Source organism: Saimiri boliviensis, chromosome 11, assembly GCF_048565385.1.
Source record: "Saimiri boliviensis isolate mSaiBol1 chromosome 11, mSaiBol1.pri, whole genome shotgun sequence".
In the NCBI taxonomy this organism is placed as follows: Eukaryota; Metazoa; Chordata; class Mammalia; order Primates; family Cebidae; genus Saimiri; species Saimiri boliviensis.
In genome coordinates, this window is record NC_133459.1 from 36,201,144 (window position 1) to 36,219,070 (window position 17,927).

The 17,927-nt window shown below is 56.3% G+C and overlaps 1 protein-coding gene across 2 annotated transcripts; it reads left to right on the forward strand.

The window, feature by feature from the left end:
• The first annotated feature begins 1,871 nt into the window (after window positions 1-1,871).
• ZC3H12A (zinc finger CCCH-type containing 12A) lies at window positions 1,872-12,206 on the forward strand. Of its 2 annotated transcripts, none has more exons than XM_003937492.4 (6): window positions 1,872-1,965; window positions 2,699-3,178; window positions 7,514-7,653; window positions 9,456-9,690; window positions 10,284-10,390; window positions 10,582-12,206. In XM_003937492.4, exons 2-6 carry the CDS (start codon window positions 2,736-2,738, stop codon window positions 11,451-11,453), a joined length of 1,797 nt encoding a protein of 598 aa, XP_003937541.1. In that variant the 5' UTR covers window positions 1,872-1,965; window positions 2,699-2,735; the 3' UTR covers window positions 11,454-12,206. The 2 variants fall into 2 exon arrangements, with proteins under 2 accessions (XP_003937541.1, XP_010346369.1); XM_010348067.3 differs by having other exon boundaries at window positions 2,702-3,178.
• Window positions 12,207-17,927: the final 5,721 nt, after the last annotated feature.

Sequence of the window (17,927 nt, forward strand, 5' to 3'; positions counted from 1 at the left end):
ATATAATGTGGTATGAAGAAAGAGTCACATAATTATGGAATGATTCCGTTTACACAAAGTGAAAAATAGCAAAACTACACAATATCCTATTTAGGGATGCATACAAAGGTGATAAAACTGTAAGGAAGGGGCCGGGTGCGGTGGCGTATGCCTATAATCCCAGCACTTTGGGAGGCTGATTCGGGTGGATCACGAGGTCATGAGTTCAAGACCATCCTGGCCAACATGGTGAAACCCTATCTCTACTAAAAATACAATTATTAGCTGGGTGTGGTGGCATGTGCCTGTAATCCCAGCTACTTGGGAGGCTGAGGCAGGAGAACCTCTTGAACCCAGGAGGTCAAGATTGCAGTGAGCCGAGATTGCACCACTGCACTCCAGCCTGGCGACAGAGCAAGACACCGTTCTCAAAACAAGCAAACAAACAAACAAACAAAAAAACTACGAGGAAAAGCAAGAGAATGACTAGCACAATCAAAATTCAGGAAACTAGTTCTTCAGGATGTGGGGAGGAGGCTGTGATGGGGGCACCCAGAGGGCCTCAAGGTACTGGCACTGGGCTTTTTTAAGTTAGGTAATGGATACATAGCCTTTTTATTATTACTATTATTCTTTAAGGTGTGCGTGTATAGTTGTGTCTATGGCGTCTTTTATAATTAAAAAATTATTATAACACTAGCACTTACAGGACACATGCCTATGATGAGGTGGAGAGAAATGTAAGGAAAGAAAGCTCTGGTGGCATGCGGTCCTGTCCTCCAGCATGTGGGTTCTGTGTTCTCTCTGTCTCTCTCTCTCTCTCTCTCCCTCTCTCTCTCTCTCTCTCTCTCTCTCTCACACACACACACACACACACACACACACACACGCTGGCAGCCAGGCTCCTCTCTGCCCTTACTCACCCGTGGTTCACAAAATGGCAAATAAAAGGAGCACTAGAATAGGAGCTCTGCATCCTGGTTCAAGTTTTTCCAGCTGGGCAGTTTAGCCTTGCAGAATTTCTCAAGGGTAACATCAGCAAAATGACCTCTGTAAGCTCGTGAGTAGATACTGTAAAGTGCTCATGCGAGGGATCAGGTCTGACCTGGGAAACGGAAAGCATCTTTATGGAGCAGGGGTGCTCCTCCAGCGCGGGCGATCAGTGAGTTCTGCTGTGTTGGTGACAGTATTCCTGTGTGGACACTCAAACGTGGTGACTGGGGTAAATGGGGTAAATGGCCCTCTTTTGCCTGGTTTTCTGCCTCGGCCATTGTGCATCTGCTGGTTGAATCTGCCTTTCGGTCCTGGTAAGGTAGAGATTTCAGGAAAGCTGTACCTGGCCCTGCGGGTGGCCCACCTTTGTGTGACGGCTTCGAGCACAGTGTGTCTTGAGGGGGCCTGACTCCACCTGAAAAGTGCCTGTCTGGATGCACCTGTCTTTATAACTATGGCTCTGCCTCCAAGGTGCGTGGACCAACCTCTGTGTACCGGATTCACTCGATAGCGCACCTGGTGTAGCTTCATCAGGCAGGATGTACCTCAAGTTCTTAGGTACGAGCGTTCGCGTCTTTACCTGTCCTAGTAAAGTGCCGTCCGCACCTCAGTCAGTGAGTCCCCGACAGGTGCGTGTACCTGGTTCGGTCCGTGCTTATCTTGCGCGTACGAGCCGTTCAGTGTCCCGCTCGGAGTTCGTCGCCGCCCCGACCTTGAGGCGGTGTCCCCAGGCCCCTGATCCCACCCCCTCGCGGGCCCCGCCCGGCGCACAGCAGCCCCGGGGGCAGGGCGGGGGCGGGGCCGGGGCGCGGGGGGCGGAGCAGGAAGGGGTTCGAAAGCTCCGCCCCCGGGGCGGTCTCCCGGGAGGCCCCGCCCCCCATCCGCTTCCGCGTCGGCGCCTCACCACCACCTGCCCTATAAAGGCACCGCTGGCCTTGCCCCCGGGACTCGGCCCCATGGAGACGCCGCCGACGGCGGGTGGCGCTCGGCGAGGTGAGGCGAGGCGGGGAGGGCGCAGGCCGCGGCAAGGAGCGCTCCTTCGGGGTCCGAGCCGAAGGGAGGGGAGGGGCGGGGTCCTGTTCCCCCGGCCCGCCGGGCCTCAGGATCCCTCCAACTTAGCCCAAGTTGGGAGGGCCGGGGAGGAGCACCCGGGTCCGGATCGGGGGCCGAGCGAGCGCGGGTCTCAGGCTGGGACAGCCTCGGCGTCACCAGCTCCCGGCAGCCAACCAGTTTCCCAGCAACTTTTCTCCCCGCGGGTCACTCCGGAAACTTGCACTCCCCGGCTCCGGCAGTCCGGCCACAGGCCTGCGCCCCTGGACCTAGGCTCTGAGTGCCTGACGGGTGGGCGAAAGATATGGCCTTAGTGGGGAAGCCCCAGGATTCCATCTGAGAGCCCCGTCCCTGCCTTCTGGGCCCCCTGGGTTGGCGTGGGGGTGAGAGTGGGAGGTGGAATCAGACTAAGTTCCGATCCTCAGGCCAACAGCTAACAGCTGGATGACCTTGCTCAAGGTCCGTGCTCACGTTTTTATTGTCTGCCTCAGTTTCTCCCTTCATAGAATGGGAGTGGGAATACCTAGCTGGGAAGGCTTTTGAGAGGACAACCTGAGATAATCACAGGATGTAGCAGCGTGTAGTGCCACCAATCCCTCCTCCTGCTGGGTGTGGCGATGGGACTGGGGGTGGGAGAGAGCGCTGTTCCCCATCCCTAACCCTGTTGGTGGTTCAGTAGGAGCTGTGGCAAGTGCCTTCCAGGAGTCTGAGGTATGAGTGGCCCCTGTGGAGAGAGGCCTTTGTCGGAAGCCAGCCCCGCCATGAGTCTGTGGGACTTTGAGGACAGCCACAGCCGTCAGGACACCCCCAGGCCGGCCCAAGAGCCGGCCGCTGAGGAGGCCTCAGCCTTGGAGCTGCAGATGAAGGTGGACTTCTTCCGGAAGCTGGGCTATTCATCCACAGAGATCCACAGCGTCCTGCAGAAGCTGGGCATCCAGGCAGACACCAACACAGTGCTGGGCGAGCTGGTGAAACACGGGATGGCCACCGAGCGGGAGCGCCAGGTCTCACCGGACTCTTGTCCTCAGCCCCCTCTAGTCCCGCGGGGTGGGGGCACCCCTAAGGCTCCCAGCCTGGAGCCTCCACTCCCAGAGGAGGACAAGGAGGGCAGCGACCTGAGACCAGTGGTCATCGATGGGAGCAATGTAGCCATGAGGTAAGTGTCGCTTCTGTGGCAAGGATACGTGAGGTTCACGTCCCTGCTGTGACTAGGACATACAGAAGGGTAACTGTCTCTGCAGCTCTGATGGGCTGGAAGGAGTGACTTCCTTCTTAGGGACTGGTCTGAGGGAGGGAAAGCCTTTTATGAGGCTTGCCCAGCGTCGTGCTACTGGTGAGTGACAGAGGCAGGGATCCAGCCCAGTCCCCTCTGTCCGCAGAGCTCACCTTATGCTGTGGGTCCCCTGGGGCCAGTGCTGTGTCTCCACTCCTCTCGGCAGGGCTGTGTAGGGAACCAGCTTGTGGGCGGCAGCTCACTCCACTGAACCTGATCTCACCAGGTGGGTCTTGTGAGGATGGAGTGTGCAGATCCCGGAGAGGAGCAAGCATTCAGTAATTGTAGTAGTGGTAGTAGTGGTAGTACTGGTAGTAGGTACTGGTAGTAGGTAGTGTAGGTAGTGGTAGTAGGTAGTGGTAGTAGGTAATGGTAGTAGGTAGTGTAGGTACTGGTAATAGGTACTGGTAGTCGGTACTGGTAGTAGGTGTGGTAGTAGGTAGTGGTAGTAGGTACTGGTAGTAGGTGTGGTAGTAGGTAGTGGTAGTAGGTATTGGTAGTAGGTAGTATAGGTAGTGGTAGTAGCAGTTGTTGTTTTTCAGAGACTGGGCTTCTGAGACCTTCTCGTCTCATACCTGGGCTCCCACTGAAACAAGCTCAGCCACTGTGTTCAAGAGTGACCTCAAGGCTGGGTCCAGCTTTACTGAGCGGTGGGCAGGTGGCCTGATGCTCTGGCCTCGGGTAAGCTGCGACTTGGATCCCTGCGGATTCAGCTGAAGCAGCCTGGGCTGGACTGGTCTCTGGGGGTTCCCTGGGACCAGAGTCAGGACTCAGCCCCAGTGACTCCCACCCCTACCCCCAAGCAGGCTCTGGCAGGGGGTGGGGGCAGAGGGGGAAGCCAGGACTGCTGCTGACCTTGGGGAACCCAGACTTCTCCCATCAATCCAGGCCCCACCCTCTGGCCCCACTTTTTTCCCCAGTTCCCTCCAAGGCAGGCTGGTGAGTCAGTGCTGGGTGGATGCCTCACAGGGAAAAGTTCCTGTTGGCATGGACAGGGAGACCCCAGACATGGGGTTGGGAAGGGCTCCTTTACTGGCTGCCCCAAGGCTGGCATGACATCAGCCTCTGCCCTCCCTGACTTGTCCCTGACTCGTGGCCCCCACGGGGTAAGTTCGCTGTCCAGCTGGCGCTGGCCTGGCTCAGCAGGCATGCAGCTGAGCCCTCTTCCCTCCTTCTATCACCTTTAGGCCAGTCTTCCTCTCTCTGACTTGGGCCGAGCCTGGGTGGGAGGCTGAGAAAATCCAGTTCCTATGCCAAGAGGCAGCAGGTCACAGCCTGTGCTTTGAGATGACGGGGGTCCCCCTGAGTGTCCAGTCTCCTGGGTGGGCTAGGAGCTAGGCTGGATCTGTGTGACTCCTTCCCCTGGAGGCGTGGGCCAGGAGCGGCTGTGCCCTGGGAATAGCCCTGTGCTTCGGTGTGTGTTTGTATCCAGGAGGAGGGACGTAGGAGGAGGGGCTGTGATGTTTGGGGGTGCTCAGAGGGAGCTTGCTCCTAAGAAGCAGAGCCACCCACCAGCCTCGGGGGTTTCTGAGCTGGGGTAGTGGCAGGAGGGGAATTCCAGCCTCAAACTTCCTGTCTCAGCTGCTACTCGGTTCCTGCCCGGCTACCCCCCTCCCCAGGGGCAGATGGGCTAGCCCCCATCGTATGCAAATCATGGGGAAATTCACCTCTGTTTCCTTCTAAGGGAATTTTTCTCCACTCGCCAGGCCCAGCCCAGGCATATCTTTTCACCTGGGGAGGCTGGCCCAGCCCTGCCCTCTGTCCTGGGGCAGAAGCAGCCGACTGGAGCCTTCTACACACACATCCTACCAGTATCTGCTAAGCCAGTCTGGGGGACCCTGACCTTCCTGGCAGAGAGGACTGGGGTGGGGGTGGGGATGTCTGGTTTTCCTGTGCCAGCAGAGCTTCCTCCAGCGCAGTGAAAGAGACGAAAGCTAGCTGCCTGGGAGAACTCCAGGCTCATGTGCTCCACCAAGAGAAGGCTCTGATAGCGCCCACTGATCGCAGTTTTTCCATCTGCTGAGGGAATATTCAGGTGCTAGGGCTGCTGAGAGCCGACTTGTCCCCAGCCAAGATTTTCAATGCCCAGAGGCACTGCACTGCCCTGGGAGCCCTGGCATCCCATTAGTTCCCAAGGCTCCAAGATACTAGCCTAGGATCATGTGCCCAGAGGGAGGCGGGTGGGTGGATACAGGCACACACTGCATACCTTGGATGGGCTGACCTAGCTGCCATGGTTTTGAGAGGCAGGGCACAAGGCCCAGGGAAGGGGCTGATGTGATGGGGAAAGCACTGGGCATTGTGAAGACACAGACCAGGGACCTGACCCCTCGTGGGAAGTCAGGGAAGGCTTCTCAGAGGCAGTGACATCTCACTTGGGTTCTGAAAGAGGAGCAGGAGTTTGCCAGTGGCATTGTTTCTCCCGTTTGCTGCCTCTCATAACACGCTTTGTTCAAACTCAATTTTGGGAGCTTTGTTCTCCCAGATAAATTCTGGGTCTTCTGTTAGAGACAGGAAGGCAACCGAGTGGCCCAGACCTGGGTTGGAGTTCTGACGATCTCTTACCACTTGGACCAGTCCCATAGCCTTCCTTTCCTTCATGGTAGCAAGCCCTGTGAGAATGAAGCCACGGATCTGACCGCCAGTGGGAGCTCGGTATCTGCGAATCCCTGCTCGCTCCCTGTGGCCAGCGTGGGTACCTGCCTTTGCACCTGCCTGAGCATCGCCGTACATGGTGGTGATGCGCACAGGCCCTGGGCCTGCGGCTCCGTTCCACCGTGACTGCTGTGTGACCCTGGTGACTAAGCTACCCTCTCTGGACCACAGTTTTCATCAGAAAAACAAAGAAGTGGGTGCTTTGGTGCCCTTCTCACAGGCTTGCTGATGATTCAGTGTTAGGCACTTAGAACAGGGCCTGTCTCCCTGTAATTTAGAGACCTGGTGCCCCAGGCTTGCCCCTGAGGCTGCCCCATGGCCCCCAGCTGCCCCACCTCCCTCCCTACCTTTTCTTAGGGCTCCAGCTGTCATCCCTTACCTCCCCCCATTAAAAACACCCACAGGATGTGGTCGGCCCTGGACTTGCCTCTTTTGCGTAACATTTATTCTGTTTTACTTGCCAAATGTGACAGTCTAAGCTGTTAACTGAGGGGGCTGTGAGAGGCAGGGCCGCTGGTCCCAGGAGCTCTTCCGTGGTACCTAGTGTTACCAGGGAGCCCCAAGCCCTAGTCCCCTACCCTCAGGAAATCCAGTTGGAACCCCCACTTTGCAGGGCCATCTTTGGCCTGAAGCCACCCTGAAAACTATCTCGCCAACTGGCCCCTCTTAAACTGCAGACTGCTGGGCCCATTTTCAGATAAACAGAGCTGCAGCAGCCCAGGAGCCCCGCCACACCTCCTTCTGTCCTTCGGGCAGCCACCTGTGGGAGGGGCACGGCTCGGGCTGAGACCAAGGCAGAGCCGATGTCCCCTCACCCAGCTGTCCTTGCTGAAAGGCCCCTAGTGTCTTCCTGATGGTTTTCGTACCTTGGGGAGAAGAGGCATTTGGGGGAATTGCCATCCTGGAAGGAAAAGCAGTATCCTTTCACTTTCAGGCTGAAAGGCTGCCAGGGAGCCTGCCCCGCTCCGGGGCTTTCTGTCCCATGCTGAAGGCTGGAGTCACCAGCCCCTTCCCCTTTGCCCTTCTCAGGCCCCAGCCCCTGAGGTGTGTTTGAGGACTGAACTTTAATCCGGAACAATCTGGTTTCTCCTCGGTCAGCCCCGACCGGTGCTTCCCCCGCCCCCACCCCCGCTGCAAGAGGCTGCAAGAGACGAGGGAGGGGTGGTGACTCAGTGTGCATGTGTACATCTGTCCCTGTGGTCCCAGCAGCTCTTCGGGTGGGGCAGGAACCAGAAGTCTCCCAGCACCTTTCCCCCACCCCCAGGTGTGTTGCAAGTGGCCTGGCCCTCCCCCACCATGGGGAGCTGTGCTGCCAGCTTCCCTGCACTTCCTTACTTTCTGAAGCCTCAGGGAAAGTCCCAGCAGGGTCTGGCCATCCTGGAGCTGTGGGAACTGGCACTGGGAATGGAGGCCAGGGCCTGAGCCCCACTGCTCACCACCACCCCGCTGCTTACCAAAGCCAGGGCAGGGTTGGGGGTGACCACCTCCCTCCTCCTGCTCAGGCCTAGGGGGTGGCAGGCTGGCCACCAGTGGGGGCTAACCCTGTCCTCCTCTCCCTCCCAGCCATGGGAACAAGGAGGTCTTTTCCTGCCGGGGCATCCTGCTGGCAGTGAACTGGTTTCTGGAGCGGGGCCACACAGACATCACAGTGTTTGTGCCATCCTGGAGGAAGGAGCAGCCTCGGCCCGATGTGCCCATCACGGGTGAGTGGCACTTCTGGAGGTGGGATAGTCTCGCTGCCCCAGCCACCCTGGTTCCCCCCAGGAGAGACCCTTTGGGAGTGACCTACAACTTCTAGAATTCAAGCAGGGACTAGCATTTCTTTTCTCTTTTTTTTTTTTTTTTTTTTTTGAGACAGAGTCTTATTCTGTCACCCAGGCTGGAGTGCTGTGGCACGATCTCGGCTCACTGCAATCTCCGCCTCCCGGGTTCAAGCAATTCTCCTGCCTCAACCTCCTGAGTAGCTGGGATTACAGGTGTGTACCACCACACCCAGCTAATTTTTGTACTTTTAGTAGAGACAGGGTTTCACCATATTGGCCAGGCTGGTCTGGAACTCCCCGACCTTGTGATCCACCCACCTCGGCCTCCCAAAATGCTGGGATGACAGGCGTGCACCACTGTGTCCCGCCTTCTTTTCTCACTTTTTCCTGTCCTTAGCAACCCTGCTCTGAATGGTGGTCACTGGACGTCACCTTGTCCAGGCTTCTGCCTCAGATCTGGGGCTCCTCCCTCATCCTACTGGTAGGCAGGTCGCTCTTTCAACATTCCCAGTGGCAGAGGGGCTGTGCACATAGTGGTTAAGCCTGTGGGCTCTGAGTCGAGACAGAGTTGGAGTCCTGGCTCTGTCCCCTCCTGGCGCCCTGGCCGGGCAGGGACCTCTGTTAGCCCTGCTCTGAGCCAGGTGCTCCTCATCTGAAACTTGGGGTCGGGGGTGGAGAGTGTTGACGGTAGTGCCTTCCTCACAGGGTCCCATATGAGTTAACACATGGTGAGTGCTGAGAAGAGTACCCGGCGCATGGTAGATGCTCAGTATATGTTAGCTGTTACCATTGTTCTTGCAAGAGCCCCCAGCCTTTGGAGGTAAAAACAGAATCAGTTTCCCTAGAAGTCTTTAGAGCTGAGGGCAGCCTGGCTGGGACTGCAGGCTCCAGGAAGAGGGGCCCTTTCCACTTGTGCACATCTGTGTCCCCGTGGTCCCAGCAGCTGCCCACATGAGGCATGGTGAGAGGCCTGACCTTTCCCCACCATGGGATTGAGTGACCTTGTCCTGGCAATGCAAGGGGCAGAGCCAGGATACTTCTCCCACCCCAGACCAAGCTGGGGCTCATTCATGGACCCCTCAGAACAGGCTGGGTGAGGGCCAAAGCCCAGACCGCATCTGGCTTGAACAGGCCTGATGTCCAGAGGGAGAAGACAAGCAGGGCCAGCTCTGTGCTTAGAGCGTTTGCCGCACGGGCCCTGCCGTCTGTGCTCAGATGTTCTTGGTCTTCAGGCAGCAAACTGTGCCAGGCCAGGGGAGGGGCTGGGGCATGGAAGTGACCTCGGCAGACCTAGTTCTTGCCCCCGTGACCTTGGCGTTAACAACTCCCGTGCGTGGCCACCAGCAGGTTAGAGAGCCCTGAAGGCCCGGCTCTGGGTCCGCTCCTTCAACATTCCCGGTGGCAGAGGGGCTGTGCCACATAGTGGTTAAGCCTGTGGGCTCTGAGTCAAGACAGCCAGAGTTGGAGTCCTGGCTCTGTCTCCTCCTGGCACCCTGGCCGGGCAGGGACCTCTGTTAACCCTGCTCTGAGCCACATGCTCCTCCTCTGAAACATGGGGTCGGGGGTGGAGAGTGTTGACGGTAGTGCCTTCCTCACAAGATCATATGAGTTAACACATGGTGAGTGCTGAGAAGAGTACCCGGCGCATGGTAAATGAGTGGCCACCAGCAGGTTAGGGAGCCCTGAAGGCCCAGCTCTGGGTCCCTCTGGTCTTGACCTGTGTGCACCCCGTCACCTCCCAGACCAGCACATCCTGCGGGAACTGGAGAAGAAGAAGATCCTGGTGTTCACACCATCGCGGCGAGTGGGCGGCAAGCGGGTGGTGTGCTACGATGACAGGTTCATCGTGAAGCTGGCCTACGAGTCTGACGGGATCGTGGTTTCTAACGACACGTACCGCGACCTCCAGGGCGAGCGGCAGGAGTGGAAGCGCTTCATCGAGGAGCGGCTGCTCATGTACTCCTTCGTCAATGACAAGTATGTTCCCGCCCAGGGGCCCTGATGGACTTGGGGTCCACAGGAGAAGCCAGAGATAGCCTCAGCAGGGGTGGAGCTGGAGGCTGGGCTCTGCGGGGCCCTGTGGCCATTGGAGGTTGTGGTCTTGGCTCCAGGTAGCTTTGCAAATGAGACAGACAGCTCACCACGTAGGAGAAATCAGACCGGGACCAGGCAGGCTGGGGGTGGAGAGAGTGGCTAATTTGGGAGATGGAGCCATAGCACTTAGGAGAGGATGTGGTCAGCGGTTCCAGGTAGCCTCTCCACATCCCAACATGGCATCTCTCGAGCAGAAGCCACGGGGCAGTGGATGCAGGCTGCCATCCTCCCAACAACCTCAGACAGGGAGTTACCCTAAAGCTGCCCATGGGCTGTGGCCCTCTGGACCAGGGATCCTCATCTCCTCCCTTGGTATGATCCCACCCAGAGAGCAGTTTTTGGGGGCTCTGGACAGGCCCCAGTTTCAGGCGTCGCTCTCCTGTTCTTCCCAGCAAGGCTTGCCGTCCGCCCCTTCTCAGCAGTTAGAAGTCCCTGCATGGCTCCCACCTCCAGAGAGCTCTTTGCACCCTCTGCAGGTTTATGCCCCCCGATGACCCACTGGGCCGGCACGGGCCCAGCCTGGACAACTTCCTGCGCAAGAAGCCACTCACTTTGGAGCACAGGAAGCAGCCGTGTCCCTATGGTATGGAGCCCAGCCTGCCCTCCCTGGCCCTCCTCTCTCCTGCCCTTCTCTCACCTGTTTGCCTGTGCCCCATTCCTGTTGGGGACCTCCACCATTGGACCACCCAAACCCGTCTCCTGTGCCACCCCTTCCCCGCTCTCACCCCTGGTTCTGGAGTGCCCTTGCTTAGAGTCCCTCGATTCCTCTTCCAGGGAGGAAATGCACCTATGGGATCAAGTGCCGATTCTTCCACCCGGAGCGGCCAAGCTGCCCCCAGCGCTCTGTGGCAGATGAACTCCGTGCCAATGCTCTCCTCTCACCACCCAGGGCCCCAACCAAGGACAAAAGTAGCCGGCATCCTTCACCTTCATCCCAGTCCAGCTCTCTGCTAACAGAGAGTGAGCAGTGCAGCCTGGATGGGAAGAAACTGGGGGCCCAGGCATCCCCAAGGCCCCGCCGGGAGGGTCTAACACAGGCCTATGCCCCATCAGGCAGGAGCCTCACACCTAGTGGGGGCAGTGGCGGCAGCTTCGGGCCCACAGACTGGCTCCCACAGACCCTGGACTCACTCCCATACATCTCCCAGGACTGCCTGGACTCGGGCATTGGCTCCCTGGAGAGCCAGATGTCAGAACTGTGGGGAGTTCGAGGAGGCCCTGGTGAGCCGGGCCCACACCGAGCCCCTTACACAGGTTACAGTCCCTATGGATCTGAGCTCCCGGTCACTGCGGCCTTCTCTGCCTTCGGCCGAGCCATGGGTGCTGGCCACTTCAGTGTCCCTGCCGACTACCCACCCCCACCCCCTGCCTTTCCGCCTCGAGAGTACTGGTCTGAACCGTACCCACTACCCCCACCCACACCAGTCCTTCAGGAGCCCCCAGTGCAGAACCCAGGGGCTGGCCGGGGCCCGTGGGACAGGACAGACAGCCTGGCCAAGGAGCAGGCCAGCGTGTACACCAAGCTGTGCGGTGTGTTCCCCCCACACCTGGTGGAGGCCGTGATGGGGCGCTTCCCGCAGCTTCTGGACCCCCAGCAGCTGGCTGCCGAGATCCTCTCCTACAAGTCCCAGCACCCCAGTGAGTAAGCTGCCCGAGGCTGGCAGGGGCAGCACCCCCGGCCTCCAGTGGCTGTCAGGCTGGGCTTTGTACCATCAAGCAGCCCGTTCCCAGCCCCGAGGCCCATCCCGGAGGCTGGACAGAGGGAGGACTCAAGTCAGAAAGGGAACCCCACAAACCAAAGATACTGTAGGATTGGTTCTGGCCCACACGGCACGTCTAGCCGTCTGAATGGGTCAGAAGCGATCACCCTGTTGATACACATTGTATCTCTGTAGTTTAAGGAGACGCTGCCGGTAACGGCGTCAGTCTGTGGCTGAGGCCCAAACCGTCTTTTCTCTCAAGAGGGTGGGGAGGGAGGTGGGGGCAGCAGAGGCCTGGGCTGGGTGCCCTGTGCACGCCACCCCACTTCCACCCCGCCCCGGGACGTTGGCCTTGGCTGACTAGTTGGGCACCATGTGCCCGCCCTCCGAGGGCCTCCTCTACGCCAAATGAGGCCTCGTTCGTGCTCTCGCTGGGCACGCGGCTTCGTGTCAGTAAGCAAGATGCTTCTTAATAACCCACCTTCTGCCCCACTCTGTTCCTTACCCCGCTGCCCCGCAGGGGTCAAGGGCCCTCTGTCTACACCTTCCTGCTGCTCCTCCTCCATCCTCCGTTCAGAGCCATCCCTTCCCCACAGGTGGGGGAACGTGTGTGTATTTGTGTACACATGTAAATTTTAAATATTTTAAGCGCCAGGTCCTTACCTCCTGTAAAACATCAATAAAGTACAATCAGTGTCAGCCCTTTCAACAAGGTGATTGTCTTTTTTACGCTCAGGGTGTTGGGCTGGCCTCCGGGTGAGGAAAGGTCAGCGGGTGTGCACCTCTGACCTTCTGGCACACCAGCTCCCCGACCCTTCTCTGGAAGGAAGATTTCCAGCGTTCACCAGGAATGCTTAGCCCCTTGCGGATGGGGCATCTTTCCTGAAGCCTTGGTCTGGGCTTTGTTAGGAAGTACCCATGGACACACAGGCCGGCAGGGGCAGGAGGGGGCAATTAGGCAGCAAAAGTGTAAAAGGGCTTGGAGGCTAGTTTTATCTGCACAAAGAAATCTTATTTACAAAATAATCGGGCTTCTGTTTGTTTTTATGGGACAGGAAGCTAAAATACCGGACTGTCCAGTTCATTATCAGCCACTTGGCAATGCTGAGTGACTTGCCCAAGGTCCCACCGAGGAAGGACAGACTGGGGCAGGGCCTTGAGTCCTGTTTCTGGTCCCCAGACCAAGGGGTTACAGGAGGTATGGGCCTGGACACTAGTTTGCAGCAACTCAGGGCCCTGCAGGGATGAGGGAGGTGGGGCTGCCTTCAGCCCCATACCTCACAACTCTCCTGGTTTACAACATCCACATAGGAACCCCTTCAGGCCAGGCACATTGGCTCATGCCTGTAATCCTAGCACTTGGAAGGCCAAGGTGGGCAGATTGCTTGAGCTCCGGAGTTTGAGACCAGCCTGGCCAACATAGAGAAACCTCATCTCTATAAAAAATATAAAATTGGCCAGGTGTGGTGGCATATGCCTATAGTCCCAGCTACTTGGGGAGCTAGGGTAGGAGGATGACTTGAACCTCAGGAGGTAGAGACTGCAGTAAGCCAAGATTGCACCACTGTGCTCCAGCCTAGGTTACAAAGTGAGACCCTGTCTCAAAAAAAAAAAAAAAAAAAGAAAAGAAAGGAATCCCTCCAGCATAGCAGCTGAAATGGCCACCCCACTCACCTGGTCAGCAGCAGATGCCAGTGGCCCCATCTGCCCAGCCCCCTCTGTCTCTGTATACCACAGTGGAGCTTCGAGGCCGCCTGGAGGCGTTAGGGAGCATTCTCACCCCTCTACCCATCCCAGCTGCCAGCTAGCCAGAGCCCTGGGAGTTCACACTTGCTGACTTGCTTCTTGACCAGAACTAAACTCTGGGCCACTTGCTGCTGCTGCTGCTGTGTGTGGGGAGGGATGGGCAGTGGGCAGCAGGCCTGGCTGGCTGTGCTGTGTCTGGAGGCTGGCTGGCCCTGCTGGTTCACTGATAGACACCAGCAAGGGTGGCAGAGCCCAAGTGGCAGGTGCCCGAGGGGCTGGGTTTTGGGGAGGATGGTCAGTTCTGAGCCCCACTGGCCTCAGCTTGCATCCTGTGCTTTCCAGGCACGCCTGGATGGCCCTCCAGGCCTCTTTCTCAGTCTGCCAGGCAGAATGACTCTAAGGCTACCAGGCCAGTGCCCCAGCTGTTTCTTTGCCACAACTTGAGCTTTAACTCCAAAGTTCTCCCCACCACCTCCTGCCCCACTGCCCACACAAGTAGCTTAGGTCACTGGCATTTACTCACAGGGCCTCAGTCTCCCCACCTGTAAAAGGGACACAATGGTCCTTGCCTTTTTCTAGATTTGAGAGGACACATCAGTTCCTGTGAAAGAAAGAGAGTGAGGGGCCCTGGATTCAAGCCCCCCTCCCTAGCAATGCAGCCCTGGGCAACCCACTTCCCTCTCAGACCCTCAGCCTCCTGGCCCAAGGCAGGGATGGAATGTAACTCCTGCGTGCTGGAAGAGATCAAACTTTGGGGAGCTGCCCCAGTTGCTCTTTCCTCCTCTTGTTTTCCTGGTTCCAGGAGCCAGAAGCTGATGGGGAAACCAGCGAGTATGCAAATTCCGGCACTATTGGGAAATGATCCTGGGGAGCTCACAGACAGCCTCCTGCCTCCCCTCCCCCCACACTCCCCACGGGCCCGACTCTGCCCTTGGGCTCTCACCAGTGGGGGCCGAACCCTGCATTATCTTGCGAGTTCTGTCTCACACACATGGGTTAACCCCTCTTGGAGTAAAGCCAGGGTGACTATGGCCAATCTGTCCTCAGAAAACCTCCAGCCTCCCTAGCAGAGAGCAAATCAGCCCACAATGGGATGAAAGTTCCCTGCTCTAAATGTCCCAGCCCAGTCCCAATCCCTCACTTCTCCAGAGTGGGGGAAAACTCAGGAGCCCCTAAAGATCTGGGGACCTAAGCTAGGAGAATTTGGGGGTTTGAGGGGAGCAGCTCTCCAACGCCCCTCCCCCAGTGCTGCTCATACTCCCCGCCCCCGTTGTAGTCTCCTGGGGTTGGGGGGACAGGTGGTGTCTAGGAAGCAGCCAGTATTCTTTGAGCAACTGCAAATTCCCTCCTCTTCCCCCAGCAAAGTTCTCTGCCCTCCCTTCCCCATGCCTCCTGGAAAAGCCAGCATTTGCCTTCTATCCACGGAAGGGAAAGACCCCAGCCCTGAGGGAGGTGCTGGGCAGGACTCTCCCAAGACAAGAGTGAGCAGCAGAGAAAATGGGACTCGAGGGGTACCTATCTAGGAGCTTCAGGGAGGGAAGTGGTGCAATCAGCCTGAGCCCTGGGGCCAGGTGGTCCCTAGAGACGCTTCCCCAAAAGAAGGCAGCCCAAGGACCCTAGCACTTTTGTCCCAGGTTTTCTCAAACCTCTTGCTCGCTTTTTTTTCTTGGACCATAGCAGAGAGGGTGGAGTAGAGGGTGGCAAGGGCCTATTCTGGGGACCTCCCAGTTCATGGGAAGGGTGTGGGAGATTTGGCTGAAAGAGGCAGGAAGTAGAGCCCTGCAATTAAGGAAACCCAAGCCAACCCAGGCCATGGCATGTAAATCCTTCCGGCTAGTTCCTGAAGGGGAGGAGGCCCCAGGCTGTCATCCTGGGGTGTGGCCTCGTCAAGCTCCTCTCAAGGCAGCTGCTGGTGATCTTAAACTGCTCATCCGTTTAAGAAATGTCAGCAAAATGAGGTGAGAGGAAAGGATCTGGCACCCCACCCCACGCCAAGTTGGGCACATTGCTGGGAGGTCAAGTCACTGAACGGTGCAAAGGCTACGATTCTGGCTGCTCTCGTGCTGCATGTGATACCGTGCCTGCCACCTGCTGGCGCTTCCTGGTACTGCTGCCTACGGAGCAGGGGCCTGCCCACAAGCTCTGGCCTGGAATGAAGGGGCTGGAGACAAGGATCTTGCGGCAAGATCTAAAAAACAATTAATCTAAGGAGAATAACATGGGAAGCAAAATGCTAAGGCAAAAACAGGGAATTCTTAAAGGCATTTACAGCTCCGCACTGGAAAGCAACACCAGAGGTCACTGCCATGCCTTCTACAAAGTCTAAAGCTCTAGAAAGTTCCAACTGTTCCAGGTAACAACCCAAGAAAAACTCTCCAGAACTGAAGAATAAAAAGGAAAAGAAAGGTGAGAAAAATATAAACATTCTTTGTTTTTTTCGAGACAGGGCCTTACTCCATCTACCGGGCTGGAGTGCAGTGGCACGATCATAACTCACTGCAGCCTGGACTTCTCGGGCTCAGGTGATTCCCCCATCTGAGCCTCCCAAGTAGTTGGAACTACAGGTATTCACCACTATGCCTGGGTAATTTTTTGGTATTTTTGCAGAGATGGGGTTTGACCAGGTTTCAGGCTGATCTTAAACTTCTGGGCTCAAAGCACATCTACCCGCCTCAGCCTCCCAAGGTGCTGGGATTACAGTCATGAGCCAACATACCCAGCTAATTTGTTATGTTTGTTGTTTTTTCAAGGAATTTTCTTTTTTAGGAGACAGTCGCTCTGTCACCCAGACTGGAGTGCAGTGATACAATCCCAGCTCACTGCTGCCTTGACTTCCAGGGCTTAAGCAATCCTCCTACATTACAACATCTGGCTAATTCATCTTTTGTAGAAACAGGGTCTCACTTTGTTACCCAGGGCAGTCTTGAACTCCTGGGCTCAAGCGATCCTCCCACCATGGCTTCCCATCATCCTCCTCCCTTGGCCTCCCAAAGTGCTGGAATTACAGTCATGAACCAGCCTGCCTGGCATCACTGCTCAGAATTTATCCTACAGGTATTCGTATTTGCAAAATGATGCACATAGGACTATTCACTCTGACACTGTCTGAAACAGCAAACGATGGGAAACAATATTAATGCGATCAACAGATGACTGATTAAGTAAACTTGGGTATACACATGCAACACAATATAAAGTAGCCAATAAAAATAACGAGGCAGTTGTACATATGGAATGTTTTCTGTGTTAGATTGCTCGATGAAGAAAGCAAGGGACGAACAGTGTGCGCAGTATGCTACCATTTCTGTGAACAGGCACACTGCTCATACACATAAAAAGGTCCCTGGGAAGGATACAAAGGACCTCTGGGGTTGCCTCTGAAAAGGGAAACTGATAGCTGAGAGACAGAAGCACTCCTTCATCTTTTTTTTTTTTTTTTTTTTTTTTCTGAGACGGAGTTTTGCTCGTTACCCAGACTGGAGTGCAATGGCGCGATCTCGGCTCACCACAACATCCGCCTCCTGGGTTCAGGCAATTCTCCTGCCTCAACCTCCTGAGTAGCTGGGATTACAGGCACGAGCCACCATGCCCAGCTAATTTTTTGTATTTTTAGTAGAGACGGGGTTTCACCATGTTGACCAGGATGGTCTCGATCTCTCGACCTCGTGATCCACCCGCCTCGGCCTCCCAAAGTGCTGGGATTACAGGCTTGAGCCACCGCGCCCAGCCCTCCTTCATCTTAATATACTTTAGTGCCATGTGAGCTGTGAGCATTTGCACGTTGCTACACTCTGAATGTTTATGTCCCCCCAAATTCATATGCTGCAATACTATCCCCCAAAGTGATGGAATTAAGAGGCTTTGGGGGTGCTTCAATTATGAGGACAAAATGCTCATAAATGGGGTTAGTGTCCTTATAAAAGAGGCCTGAGGCCAGGCGCGGTGGCTCAAGCCTGTAATCCCAGCACTTTGGGAGGCCAAGGCGGGTGGATCACGAGGTCGAGAGATCGAGACCATCCTGGTCAACATGGTGAAACCCCGTCTCTACTAAAAATACAAAAAATTAGCTGGGCGTGGTGGCACGTGCCTGTAATCCCAGCTACTCAGGAGGCGGAGGCAGGAGAATTGCTTGAACGCAGGAGGCGGAGGTTGCGGTGAGCCGAGATCACGCCATTGCACTCCAGCCTGGGTAACAAGAGCGAAACTCCATCTCAAAAAAAAAAAAAAAGAGGCCTGAGGAGTCAGGTATGGTGGCTCACACCTGTAATCCCAGCACTTTGGGAGGTTGAGCCCAGGAGTTTGAGACCAGACTTGGCAACAAAGTGAGACCCTGTCTCTAAAAATAAACAAATAAATAAGAGGCCTGAGTTCAGGTGTGATGGCTCACATCTACAATCCCATCACTTTGGGAGGTCAAGGCAAGGAGGATCACTTGAGTCCAGGAGTTCAAGACCAGCCTGGGTAACATATTAAGAGCCTGTCTACAAAACATTTTTAAAAATTAGCTAGGTGTGGTAACATATAACTGTGGTCCCAGCTATTTGGGAGGCTGAGGTAAGAGGGTCACTTGAGCCTGGGAAGTTAAGGCTGCAGTGGGCCATGAGTGCACCACTGCAATCCAGCCTGGGCAACAAAGTAAGACCACATCTCAAAAAAATTTTTTAAAAGAAGCCT